The sequence below is a fragment of the Lepus europaeus genome, chromosome 11, assembly GCF_033115175.1.
Source record: "Lepus europaeus isolate LE1 chromosome 11, mLepTim1.pri, whole genome shotgun sequence".
NCBI classification, from domain to species: Eukaryota; Metazoa; Chordata; class Mammalia; order Lagomorpha; family Leporidae; genus Lepus; species Lepus europaeus.
The window spans coordinates 25,613,934-25,628,221 of NC_084837.1; the positions used below are offsets into that span (position 1 = coordinate 25,613,934).

The window sequence follows — 14,288 nt, forward strand, 5'->3', positions numbered from 1 at the left end:
AAAACATGTAATGTTTGCATTAAGAAAGCCGGGACGGGGGAGGGGCGCAATGTTCTGGAATCTTAGGTCAGGCCCCTGCCTGCAACACGGGCATCCTACTACAAGTCCCCACTATTCTACTTCCAATCCAACTACCAGGAAAAATAGCAGGAGATGGCCCAAGAACTTGGGCCTCTGCCAACGATTCAGGAGACCGGGATAGAATTTGAGGTTCCTGGCTTTGACCTGGCTCAGCCCTACCCCCAGCCATTGTGGTCATTTTGTGGTCAATGTGTGGAAGATCTTTCTCTCTCTCTCTCTCTCTCTCTCTCTCTCTCTCTCTCCCCCTTTCTTCCTGTTACTCTGCCTTGCAAATAAATAAAAATCAATCTTTTTTTTTTTAAAAAAAGACAGATTAGATATTAGTAGACTTTATAGAATCCCAATTTGAAACCAGCATTCCTTGGAAATTTGACTTTGGAAGATGTTTCCTTCTTGGTTTGATGAAATTTTCTTACACTGGCCAAAAGTTGATATTCTTTTAATAAGTAATTTTTCTGACTTTGACATATGTCTGTGATGCCATCAAAACTGAAAAATATAATGATTGTAAAAGTGCTTTTTTAGTAATAAGTAATTCCTCATTCCTCCCGTAAAGATACTTTTCTCTGTTTTCAGTGGCTTGTTTAAGCTGGTGTTCCAGAATTTTTCCTATGGAGTTAGTGAAATGTATAAAGCCTGTTTTCTTGGTGTAACAGTGAAGCACCTTCAGAAGTTCATCCCTGAAATTACCATCGGTGATATCCTCAGGTGAGGAGAGACCGGAAGGGCCGTGAATACAGTGCTGGCCTGGGTGAACCAGAGGTATGGGTTGACTTTTGTTCAGTAAGCGCTCTTGCAGGGTCCATCAGAATGTCCGCAGGATCTGCCATGTTTCCCAGGTAAGTTGTTGAATTCCCCTGCGGCGCCTGTATTAGGCCTGGCTGCATCACGGCCTGTGGTGCCGTCATCTGTAATCACCCAGCCCACTCTACAGCTCTGAACTGAAAGCGTCATTGTGACACCACCTTAGTCTTTGTGTCTAGTAATCACTCATGAGCAAAACGTTGTCCCTCAATTAAATAGTAAAAATCTCCCCGGCCACTTAACTCTGTGACTCCAAAGCCTTTTTGTCTTTAATTCTGTATCAGATCATTGATTACCATGTTAACTCGTTAGGCCCGCCACCCATCAAAACATTATATTCTGAGTGGTTCTTGAAACCTTTCAGAAAGCGCGGAACCTGGCATCCACCTTTCTTCCTCCCATTTCTTTTGTTCTTTCTCGGGTCCTTTCCTCTGAGGGTAGAAGGTTTTGCTGGGCATAGCAATCTAAGTCTTTGCCACCAGCCTGTGAGGCAAAGTAAGGGTTACTTAGGTCTTTTTTTTTTTTTTTTTTCCTCCTTGGGGATAAAAGCCTTTATGGACTGGATCTGTATCCTAAGTACCAGCCAAGCCTAAGTGTTTTTCCCTCTTTGATGATGTTTTTGGACTGTTCACCTCCCCCACCCCCTGCAGCCGATCTGCTGTTTATCTGTTGGGCCCGATCAGCAGTGAACTTTGAGGGGCTTCCTCCTCTGTTGTAGTCCATCCCGCTGGAGTCTCCGGAGCACGGCACGCCGCCTCCTCAGAGCAGCTGCTGAGCAGGCCTGTTGTAAAATGTCATCGGCGTGACCGTGGAGCTGAAACCAGAGCAGGAGCGGTGTCAGCTGCCTCCCCCAGGGGCCGTCCTGGTCTAAATCTGCCTGATGCATCACTCTGAGGCCGACCTCTGAATCCTTGGAAGAACTATTAAAGCCCAGCTCATGTTTGGGCCTTACCCCTACCCAACCCCTGCTGACCTTCCGAAACGGAAGGGAGAGAAACACCTAGGCTGCATTTTCACTCACTCACTCTCTCAGTCAATAAAAGCTTTTTTCTTACCAGTGGTGGATTCTAGCAGACTGGTCACACTTTGTATCTGAACAGGCTGGTCAAATCTGGTTTCTGTTTCTGCTGTTACGGTTTCTTGGAAAAGCCATTAGGTGAGCACAGTGAAGTCTGTGTCAAAGCAGTTGCGGCTAATTCGCTACTCATATTCCGCTTCAGAGAGGCCTGAGGGACACCCCCCAGAACTGTGGACTTCTGGTGGTGGAGCTGGGGCTTGTGGGTATTTTAGGGCCACTCCTGTCTCGGGTGTGAGAGTGTGAGTCTTAGTGACCAGTGTCGCTGGTGTGCAGGAGGAAACAGCACACAGCCACTCTAGACAGGAGCAGCTGGGGGCATTCAACCCTACCAGGTGAGTTTCTCTGTAGCGACAGAAAGCTGAATGCATTCAGCACTTCCATTTGACCCATCTCTTGAGTCCTGTGGCTATTAAATGCAGGAGATTGTCAATTAGAAAAAGGAAGTTGAAGAAGGGTGTTTGATAGCATTTTTGTAAGTCTGAAAACAAGCCTAACAATACCATAGATTGTTTATAGGCTGCATAGGTAATGGAAAATTAAAAACAAGCACGAAGGTGATAAACACCTTATTTAGAAGGGTGCTTACCTTTGGGGAGGGAAGGAAATGGGAGTTCCACAAGGTTGTCCACCATTATCTGTAATGCTCTATTTCTTAACCCGTTTGATAAGAAATGGGTATCCATTACGTTATTTGCTGTACCTTGTTATATGCCTTATTATTAAATAGTAATAATAATATCAGTAGGTTTTTCCACAGCTTGAAGCTCATTCCTGCCTTATTTCATCTTGAAATGCAGTGTATTAAAACCATAAATGCCCTCTCATTAGTTTTGTGGCAAAAGCATATCAAGCAGTTTTTTTTTTTTTTAAGATTTATTTATTTTTATTTGAAAGTCAGAGTTAAAGAAAGAGGGAAAGAGAGAGAGATCTTCCATCTACTGATTTACTCCCTAGATGGCTGCAATAGCCTGGGGTAGGCCAAGCCAAAGCCAGGAGCTTGGAGCTTCTTCCATGTCTCCGACATGGGTGGCAAGGACCCAAGCACCTGGGCCATCCTCTGCTACTTTTCCCAGGTCATTAGCAGGGAGCTGGATCAGAAGTGGAGCAGCCAGGACTCAAACTGGTACCTATATGGGATGCCAGTGTTGCTGGTGGCAGCTTTACCTGTTGTACCACAATGCCAGCCCCAAGAAATTCTAGAGAGTGAAAAAAATTGAAGCAACACTCTCAGTGGAATATTTTGCACAGGATGGTGTCCTTAAATTTCAGTAAGCACCCAAGGGTGTTCAGCCTGACTCGTTGCCTAGCTAGAACAGTGTAGGAAATAATTTATTGGTGAATATTTGATTAGAATGTGAAGTTATAATCTGCATTTTATATATATATATATTACATACCTAATGCATTATATATATATGCATTAGGTATGTAAACTTCTCATTGTTAAATAATGATCTTTTTTTCCTTTTTTTTTGACAGGCAGAGTGGACAGTGAGAGAGAGACAGAGAGAAAGGTCTTCCTTTTTGCCGTTGGTTCACCCTCCAATGGCCGCCGCGGTAGGCGCGCTGCTGCCGGCGCACCGCGCTGATCTGATGGCAGGAGCCAGGTGCTTCTCCTGGTCTCCCATGTGGGTGCAGGGCCCAAGCACTTGGGCCATCCTCCACTGCACTCCCTGGCCACAGCAGAGAGCTGGCCTGGAAGAGGGGCAACCGGGACAGGATCGGTGCCCTGACCGGGACTAGAACCCGGTGTGCCAGCGCCGCAAGGCGGAGGATTAGCCTAGTGAGCCGTGGCGCCGGCCAAATAATGATCTTAAATGCTCTTCATTTGAGCTCTAAACTCCTTTCATTTATCTGGTGATTAATTTTAATTTTTAAAAAAAATTTTTAAATTTTTTTTTGACAGGCAGAGTTAGACAGAGAGAGAGACAGGGAGAAAGGTCTTCCTTCCGTTGGTTCACCCCCCAAATAGCTGCTATGGCTGGCGCACGCCGATCCGAAGCCAGGAGCCAGGTGCTTCTTCCTGGTCTCCCATGTGGTGCAGGGCCCAAGGAACTGGGCCATCCTCCACTGCACTCCCGGGCCACAGCAGAGAGCTGGACTGGAAGAGGAGCAACCGGGACAGAATCCAGTGCCCCAACCGGGACTAGAACCCGGAGTGCCGGCGCCGCAGGTGGAGGATTAGCCTAGTGAGCCACGGCGCCAGCTATGGTGATTAATTTTGACATCTTAATCTAACAGCAGTTTGTTAGCACTGTAAAAGATGTAAAAGAAAAAGATACATGAGGGGCTGGCACCGTGGCATAATGGGTAAAGCCACTGCCTGCAACACCGGCATCCCATACAGGCACCAGTTGGAGTCCTGGCTCCTCAACTTCCAATCCAGCTCTCTGCTAATGCACCTAGGAGAGCAGTGGAAGATGGCCCAAGTGCTTGGGCCCCTACCACATATGTGGGAGACCCGGATGAAGCTCCTGGCTTCCATTGAAGCCATCTGGGGAGCAAAGCAATGAATGGAAAATATTTCTCTCTATATATATCTCTCTCTCTCTTTGACTGTCTCTTCCACTATGTAATCTGCCTTTCAAATAAATTTTTAAAAAGATATGTGAATATGCCGTGTTCTTTTTTACACACATTATTTTGGAAGATGTCTCATTTGGGGAATTCTAGAGTAAATTTTCAGTCAAGATGCTTTCTGTTGATTCCTAGACTATACTATGTCCTTGTGAAATGCCAGAGCCAAATCCCAGCATTTCTACGATAGTTGTAATGGTCAAATGTGATGTAGGTTAGAGTTTTTCAATCTTGATGCCATTGCCATTTGGATAAAATAATTCCTGTGGTCAGGGACTTTAGTTTTGTCTCCAGACATTGCCAATCTCCCCTAGGTGGCAAAATCTCCCTTGGTTGAGAACTGCTACTTGAAAGAATTTGAAAACACTCACACTTCAAAATCCAAGAGTCTAGAGAAAAGATAGTAAATATCCTTGAAATACATGTGTCAAGTGCATCTAAGGAGCAAAAAACAAAGAGGAAATTGAAAACCTATGTGCTGATGTTGATCCGGAGAGATATGGAAGAACTTCTGATCTTTAAATGTTTATTTATGTGGGAATCAGAGAAAGAGACAGAGGGAGATAGAGAGCCCCATCTGCTAGTTCACTCCCCAGATGCTCACAACAGTTGAAGCTTGGGTCAGGTCAAAGCCAGGAGTCATGAACTCAGACCAGTCTCCCATGTGTGTGGCTGGGGCTCGATTACTTGACTGTCACCTGCTGCCTCCTAGCACGTGCATGAGCAGGAATTGGAAATCAGGAGTAGAGCCAAGATTCGAACTCAGGCACCGTGACATGGAATGTGGGCACCCCACAGTGTCTTAACTGCTAGGTCAATTACCAGCCCCAGATTTGCCGATTTTAGTAACTGAGGGGTTTGAATTATATTTTTAATTGATGTATCATTCATATACAATAAAATTTGCAGATATTAAATGCTCAGTGAACTTGGCAGTTGTGTGAACTCATGTATCCACCACACAAAACAAGATATCAAACCTTAGGGGCATATATATATATATATAAAAGATTCTATTCATTTATTCGAAAGTCAGAGAGTTACACAGAGAGAAGAGAGGCAGATAGAGGTCTTCCATCCAATGGTTTACTCTCCAACTGGCCGCAACGGCTAGAGCTGCGCCGATCCGAAGCCAGGAGCCTCTTCTGGGTCTCCCACGTGGGTGCAGGGGCCCAAGGACTTGGACCATCTTCCACTGCTTTCCCAGGCCACAGCAGAGAGCTAGATCAGAAGAGAAGCAGCTGGAACTAGAACTGGCACCCATATGGGATGCCGGCGCTTCACGCCAGGGCGTTAACCTGCTGCGCCACAGCGCTGGCCCCGATAGGGGCTTATATTTTCATTGCCACTTCAGTGCTGGAAAGGAGGCCTAGAGTCCCTATAGGTAGAAAGTTGGAACCCAGCGTCCAGTGTAAAGCCAGTATAAAGGGACTCTTGAAGGAAGTCTAGAAAAAATATTTCCTTTGTCACTAGAAAGTGTTAAGGAGTTGTATCTGCCCTGGTCTTGGGTATGGGGAGTGGGAAGAATCCTCTAAAAATATAAAATCCAGGGCCAGTGTTGTGGCGTAGTGGGTAAAGCTGTTGCCTACAATGCTGGCATCCCATATGGGTAGCAGTTCGAGTCCCAGCTGCTCTACTTCTGATCTAGCTCCCTGCTAATAGCCTGGGAAAAGCAGCAGAAGATGGCCCAAACGCTGCCACCCATATGGGAAACCCAGAAGAAACTCCTGGCTCCTGTTTTTTTTCTGGCTAAGCCCTGCTGTTAGGGCCACTTAAGTGAACCAGCAGATGGAAGATCTCTCTGTGTGTCTCTCCTTCTCTCCTCTCTCTCTCTTTCAAATACAAAAATAAATCTTTAAAAGAATTTTAAATGCATCACAACTGTGGAGTGTCAATTTATAGCACCCGCTTAGTTTAGTAACATAGACTCAGAAGTTAATTTAAATGGTGGTCCCAGATGTGTGTGGATTTTGCTTCGACTAACCAACTCTTTCCTTCTTTCTCTTGCTCCTCCCTCCTGTTTGCTCTGCACACCTCCCTTCCTGCCTCACTTTAAATAAATTAGAGAGAGAGAGAGAGAGAGAGAGAAATTTAGACAACAATACTGTAAGATAAAGTTGCAATATGGAAGTTAAAAGACATGGGAAAGAAAATGGAAAGATTCTAGCCTATCTCACATAAGAATTCCATAGAAATTAAGAAGCAATACTCCAAAACCTAAGAATTTTCTAGGACTGACAAAAAGACATCAAATTCAGAATAAAACTAAATATGAGAATGGAAATATACCTCTAAATTAGAAGAGGAGTAAAAAAGAATATAGAAAACTCAATTAAGAAGGAGTTGTAGGGCCAGCATTGTGGCTTAGTAGGCAAAGCCACAGCCTGCAGTGCCAGCATCCTATATGGGTGCCAGTTTGAGTCCCAGCTGCTCTACTTCCAATTCAGCTCTCTGCTAATGTGCCTGGGAATGCAATAGAGGGTGGGCCAAATTCTTGGGCCCCTGAACCCACGTGGGAGACCCTGAAGAAGATTCTGGCTCCTGGCTTCGATCCAGCTCTGGTCCATATAGCCATTCGGGGAGTGAACCAGCAGATGGAAGACCTCTCTCTCTCTGCCTCTCCTTTTCTCTTTTGTATTCAGGGGATGGAAGACCTCTCTCTCTCTCTCTCTGACTTTCAAATAAATCTAAAAAAGAGGAGGGAGGAGGAAGAGGATAGAAACCTTAGAAAAATCAGGTTAAATAGCTTAAAATAATATAGTAGAAAACACACATCAATGATTTTCAGAAAATATTAAAGATGAATACTAGATTCACTTTAGATAAAACATTTACTTTTAGCAAAAATATTATTATAAAGAAAAATATTACATGAGGGTATCTTACAAAGATTATAAAATGAAATTAAAAATAAGTTTATGGAAACATTATACATTTCCATGAACTTTTTGGAGATTCATGTGCATGAATTTCAAAACTTTTTGCACCAAAATAATTTTACCTTTAAATTCCATTTTCATTGAACTTCAATAGAGGTACCATATTAGACATATCATTAGAGATAAACTTGATGTATGTAACAGAACTATGCAATACAGAAGAAAAAAAAACTAGCATAGTTACAAGCAGAAATCAACAAGTCCATAATTGTAGTACATGACTTTCAGATACATCTGTTGCTTACACCTGGATTAAGCAGGCAAAATATGAGAAGATATGAAAAACACAATTAAAACACTTGCAGGCCTCATCTGTCTCCATTACAAACACCTGTATTATTCAAGCCCTCTTTGGAATGTCCACAAAAACTCAAAATGTTCTAAGCCCTAAAGCAGTTCTTCACAAAATTTAAAAATTGGACACAGAAAAACCACGTTCTCCTGTCAAAAGTCCAGTGAGCCTGAAGATAAATAACAAAAATACCCCCTGCCTTCATATTTGAAAATTAAATAGGTGTGGTTTACTTCTCTTATACCAATATGTCCAAATAAATATTTCCCAAGCAGATCTATATTTTTAGAATATATTTTAGAATATTTTTAGTAGATCCTGTGAATTTTATTAAAATGATTGAGTCTCTTATTTGTGTTGGTCAAAGATGTCCATTGTACTTTTCGTAGCTCTTTGCCCCATCCCATAGTGTATTGTCTGTCCCACTAGAATAATGTAACACCGGAATCTGAGATGAGTAAATGCAATTTGCTTCATATTTATGTGTTCTTATTTCTGGACATAGAGAGAGAAGCTTCTGGGATAAATATTCCCATTAAACTTAGCTATAAACATTGCTGAATATATGGCTATAGGTAGCATTCAATTAAATGTAGCTGAATTAAGAGAATTTGAAATTTAAAATTGTAAAGTTTCTAGCCCTGGGACCAGCACCGTGCCTGAGCAAGTTAAACTGCCACTTGCAATGGGAAATGCCTGTCCAAGTCCTGGCAGCTCCACTTCTGATCCAGCTTCCTTCTTATTTGCCTGGGGAGGCAGAGGATGATGGCCCAAGTGCTTAGGCCCCTGCTACCATGTGGGAAACTTGGATGGAGTTCTGGGCTCCTGCTTTCAACCTGGCCCATTCCCAGCTGTTGTGGCCATCTGGGGAGTAAACCAGGAGGAGTAAGATACCGCTCCCCCTCCCTCTCCCACTACCCGCCTCTTGTATTTCCTGCTACTCCTTCCTCTTTTCCCCCTCCATCTCCCTTTTATCATTCTGCCTTTCAAATAAATAATTAAAAAAAAAAAGTTTCTAGTCCTGTTGACTACCAACTGTGTATAAGATACAGCTCTCGATATGAAGGTGAGGTAGAGTGTTGACCAATACACTGTTCTTGCCCTCAAGGACAAAGTTTATTTTATCTAAGCTTTCCAATGTAACACTTATCTCAAGCTGAAGTGTTCTTACGGGAAAGCCCATAGGTGATCTTGCAAAAGAAAATCCTAGTGTTGCCTCACATGCTAAAGGACACGAAAGAATTTGGTAGTCTAAACATTTCATGCTAAATAGCTACTTTGGTTGGAAATTAAAGAGATCCTAAGAAAAACAGTATTTTATGGGTTTTTTTCTCAGTTTGAATTATAGGTTTAAAACAGTTGGACAGAAATGCAGGAGACATGGAGAACATAATTGATAAATTAGTCACAACTTAAACCATGGTTAATTAGCATTAACTTCTATATGTTAAGAAGGGGCAAAGGGACTGCTCTGACTGAACTGTGGAGGGGAAGGTTTTACACGGGACACTCCGCATCAGACCTGCTCACAGCACTGTGTGTCCCCAGCATACTGGTCTCCTGCCACGTGCAAGGAGTAGAGCAGGAAGACTCACCCAAAGAGACCCTCAACAGCAACAGCAGAGCTTCCCAAGGAAAGTGAGGAGAAATGCTGCTTTGATGGGTTATCACCGTAAAATAAAGACTGCGCAAAACGGACCACGACCACGCACTGTCTTCTACACTCATACACAGCTTCACCCTGAGAAAAGCCGGCTGGCAGTCCCAGTCCGTCATTTTGTGTTCTAAACAATATATCTGATTTTTTTACTTGAAAGTTATTTTTTTTTATTTATTTTTATTTACTTGAAAGGCAGAGTTACAGAGAGAAAGGGAGAAACAGAGAGATCTTCCATCCACTAGTTCACTCCCCAATTGGCCGCAACGGCCAGAGCTGTGCCAATATGAAGCCAGGAACCAGGAGTTTCTTCCAAGTCTCCCACACAGATGCAGAGGCCCTAGGACTTGGGCCATCTGCTGCTGCTTTCACAGGCCATAGCAGAGAGCTGGATCGGGAGTGGAGCGGCGGGTCTTGAACTGGCGCCAATATGGGATGCCAGCACTGCAGGCAGTGGCTTTACCCGCTACACCACAGCACCGGCCCCTTTTGCCTGGTTTCTTGAATCTTGGTGATGTGTCTGACAGTCATTTTCACAGTAGGTTTTCTTGAATGGTTTCTGAGGAGGTGCTTTTGGATCCTAAAAATCCAATTGATTTCGATTTCTCCTGTAAATTTTAACTATTTTCAAAAGTAACAGAAATCTCATATCTGTACTCAGAATACAGAACTTTAGGGACTGGCACTGTGGTAAGTGGGTAAAGCTGCTACCAGAGACACCAGCATCTCATATGGGTGCAGGTTCAAGTCCCAGCTACTCCATTTCTGATCCAGCGTCCTCCTAATGGCCTGGGAAAAGCAGCAGAAGATGGCTCAAGTCTTTGGACCCCTGTACTCATGTGGGAGACCAGAGGAAACTCCTGGCTTGTGGCTTTGTACTGGCCCAGCTCTGGCCGTTGTGGCCATTTGGGAAGTGAACTAAGATATGGAAGAACTCTCTCTCTCCCTCTCTGTGTGTAACTCTGACTTTCAAATAAATAAATGAATCTTTTAAAACATTGAATAAAGGTAGGCCGGCGCCGTGGCTTAACAGGCTAATCCTCCGCCTTGCGGCGCCGACACACCGGGTTCTAGTCCCAGTTGGGGCGCCAGATTCTATCCCGGTTGCCCCTCTTCCAGGCCAGCTCTCTGCTATGGCCCGGGAAGGCAGTGGAGGATGGCCCAAGTGCTTGGGCCCTGCACCCACATGGGAGACCAGGAGATGCACCTGGCTCCTGGCTTCGGATCGGTGCATAGCACTGGCCATAGCGGCCATTGGAGGGTGAACCAACGGCAAAAAAGAAGACCTTCCTCTCTGTCTCTCTCTCTCACTATCCACTCTGCCTGTCAAAAAAAAAAAAAAAAAAAAAAAGAAAGAAAGAAAGAAAAAAGAAAATAATTAAATAAATAAATAGCCTATCTCAATTAAATGTGGATTTATCTACTGCTTTTGGAAAGGACAGATGTGTACTTATTTAATAAGCATTTACGGCCGGCGCTGTGGCTTTACAGGCTAATCTTCCACCTTGCGGCACCAGCACACTGGGTTCTAGTCCCGGTTGGGGAGCCGGATTCTATCCCGGTTGCCCCTCTTCCAGGCCAGCTCTCTGCTATGGCCTGGGAAGGCAGTGGAGGGCCCTGCCGGGAGAAGCACCTGGCTCCTGGCTTCGGATCAGCGAGATGCGCCAGCCGCAGCGGCCATTGGAGGGTGAACCAACGGCAAAAAGGAAGACCTTTCTCTCTGTCTCTCTCTCACTATCTACTCTGCCTGTCAAAAAAAAAAAAATACATAAAAAATAAGCATTTACTGCATTATTATGTAACAGACCTTATGCTGTAGGCTAAGGAAACATATCTGACAGCCTAACCCTGGGCTAAATCCAGATCTGTCAGGTTTTCTCACATAATCATACATTTACAGAGTAAAGCCTTGTAAAGTGCCCTGTCTATTCCAGCTGGCTGACAACCACTCTTTTACTTTCACAGAGGTCCTGCTGGAGTGCGTGCCCAGGCCCTGGACAGAGATGGAAATCTGGTAGAAGATTTTGTATTTGATGGAGGAGTTGGGGATATTGGAAATCGCATTCTTCATGTGAGAAATGCACCTTCCCCTGCTGCCACTTCTTCCCTTGCAATCTCTGAAATGATTGCAGATGAAGTGCAGCAAAGATTTGAATTATAAATCATGAAAGGAGCCAGGTATGCATTGTAATTGCACATCCACAGCAGTTGTGTACTGGTTGCATCCTTCCATTTTAAGAAAATGTTTTTAAGATAACATTTTTAAGGCAGAGATAACTGCTGGATTGTTAAAATGATGTAACATATGAACATTTTTTTAAAACTAAAATCCATGTCCTTTTACTTTGTGAATAAAGAGGCGTGATACAGCTGTATCTGCTCCGAACCCCTGGCTTTGCTAATACCCTGTCCTTAGCAACCATGAGTCAGAGAATATTTGGCTCTTTCAGAATTTGGGAGAATGATGTTATGAAAACTGATTTTTTTCCCTTAAGTCAGTTTTTTATTGTTGTAATACCTAAGCTTTTTAGTCTCTCCTAGATAAGAAAATATGATATAGCATAGGTTGTAAACATTCTCTTAATCCTAAAGTCATAGAAAAGCTCACATTATTTAGAGCAACAGTATTTGTGTTTGAAATTAAAAACTCTTGATTTGGGGGTGGGCTTCTGGCCTCACGGTGAAGACGCCGGTCGAGGTGCCCATGTCCTGTGATGGAGTGCCTGGGTTCGATTCCTGATTCCGGCTCCCAGTTCCGGCTTTCTGCTAATGTAGACCCTGGAGGCCGCCACCGATGGCTCCCACAATGAGGTCCCTGCCACCCGTGGGCACCCTTGATTGTGTTCCTTGCTTCTGACTTTGGCCTGACCACACCACAGCTTTGGAAGGAATTAGATTCTACCTTAGCTCTCATTTGTGAGAAATAACTTTGCAGAACAAACTCAGAACCTCTGTGATACCTGGGCCCTTTATAGCTGATGTGGTGAGGGGTCTCCCTGGGGTCTCAGCAGTGGTCCGCCCTGCCCGACTGTTGCCTACTCTTCAGTCTTCTGTGATTAAGAAACTAAAAGGACTTAGAACAGGTAGGATTTTACAAGAGCAGTTTAAGAATCTTAACCCTGATGTATAGAACTGGAATTAAAATAATTTTTTTTCCTCTCTTATATATCCGTTCTTTGGCCACATGAGGGTTCTCAAGATGTTGGCCAGAATCGCTAATGAGTCGCACGTGCGTGGTTTTTCAGGGCTTCTGTGAATGTTATGAGGTTACTTCTCCGCTTTGGGTACACACCTTCACTTTGAGGCATTCACTTTTGTCAGCCGCGAAAGTGCCTTACGTCCACACGCACTTCATGAGTATCTGAGTCGGTGCCCAGTGCTGTGCTGTATTCTGTGTGTTTGCGTGTGGCTTCTCGGCTACAATGATGCTACTGTTTTGGAAAGTTGGGGAACAGAAATGAAAACGGCGACGCGGCGACCTGACTGGGGAAGCCATGGTAACAGAGCCCCGTCCAGGGGGACGTTGCCATCCGTTCTCTCACGTGGACTCTCTCCTTTCCTTGTCTCACTCTCTTTCTCTGAAGTTGTGTGATGACTCGGTGAGAAGGATGTGCATTTTGGTTGACAGGCAAAACTTCTGTTTGCTGCCTTTTCCCTTCACTTCGAGACTTGACGATCACCCTGACTGAGCTACCTCATCCATTAATCTGGAAGGACATTCGTCAGCTTATGTTCAAGAAGCAGCACATCCCAGGTGGACAGCACAGGCAGTTACTACTCAACACTGGGGATGGACACACTGAAAACACTCAAGTCACTCACAGAAGCAGCAAACCCTACCGGTTCTTCATAATAAAACTCATTCTTGCAAGAACTACAACACAGGGATTATTTGTTTTGTTCCATTACAAGGCAACCAAGTAGAGATTATTGTAATTCTATTTCATCAGCAGTAAAATTGCATACACATCATACTATGAGAGACTGAAATTACAAAAATAACTGTTGTAATTGATGCAATCCTCATTCCCTGTGAGTCTGTGTTATACTCACAAGAAATACAAGTGAAAAATTTTTGAAAATGTTTTGAATTATGTAGGTTATTATGTTTGTAAAACATTTGATATTTGTATCAATAGGGCTTTGTTGTTTAATACTGATATGATATTTAAAAGTTTTGTGTATTTCTGAGAGGAAATGTATATTAATATTAAAAATATTTTAATGAGCTTGGGTGTTGTGGAGAGCAACTTTTTAAGGTCTATGAAAACTTTTATTCAAATATATTTCCCATGTATAAAACATAAACTATCAGAGCTTTAGATAGCAGTCCATCATTAAAAAAAAAAAGCAAGCCGCTTCTGTATTTGTATATATTATAATAATGAGGTAATTTATATTATGAATTAGAAGAGAAGCTTTTTTTTTAACTTTTATTTAATATAAATTTCCAATGTACACCTTATGGATTACAGTGGCTTCCCCCTCCCATAACTTCCCTCCTACCTGCAACCCTCCCTTCTTCTCCCACTCCCTCTCCCCTTCCATTCACATCAAGATTCATTTTCTTTTTCTTTTTTTTCTTTTTTTTTGGACAGGCAGAGTGGACAGTGAGAGAGAGAGACAGAGAGAAAGGTCTTCCTTTTGCCGTTGGTTCACCCTCCAATGGCCGCCGCAGTTGGCGCGCTGCGGCCGGCGCAACGCGCTGATCCGATGGCAGGAGCCAGGGGCTTATCCTGGTCTCCCATGGGGTGCAGGACCCGAGCACTTGGGCCATCCTCCACTGCACTCCCTGGCCATAGCAGAGAGCTGGCCTGGAAGAGGGGCAACCGGGACAGAATCTGGTGCCCCGACCGGGAC

At 43.8% G+C, this 14,288-nt stretch overlaps 1 protein-coding gene across 5 annotated transcripts in view; it reads left to right on the plus strand.

Annotated features, from left to right (window-relative positions):
- Nucleotides 1-13,657, plus strand: part of L2HGDH (L-2-hydroxyglutarate dehydrogenase) — a 56,723-nt gene extending 43,066 nt beyond the window's left edge. For 3 of the 5 annotated variants that reach the window (XM_062205158.1, XM_062205154.1, XM_062205159.1), the window contains 3 exons: nucleotides 658-789; nucleotides 11,394-11,606; nucleotides 13,013-13,657. In XM_062205158.1, the coding sequence (XP_062061142.1) occupies nucleotides 658-789; nucleotides 11,394-11,589 (328 nt within the window). In that variant the 3' untranslated portion in view covers nucleotides 11,590-11,606; nucleotides 13,013-13,657. The remainder of the gene's footprint in view (nucleotides 1-657; nucleotides 790-11,393; nucleotides 11,607-13,012) is intronic. The other 2 variants (XM_062205156.1, XM_062205157.1) reach the window with 2 other exon arrangements.
- The last annotated feature ends 631 nt before the right edge of the window (nucleotides 13,658-14,288 follow it).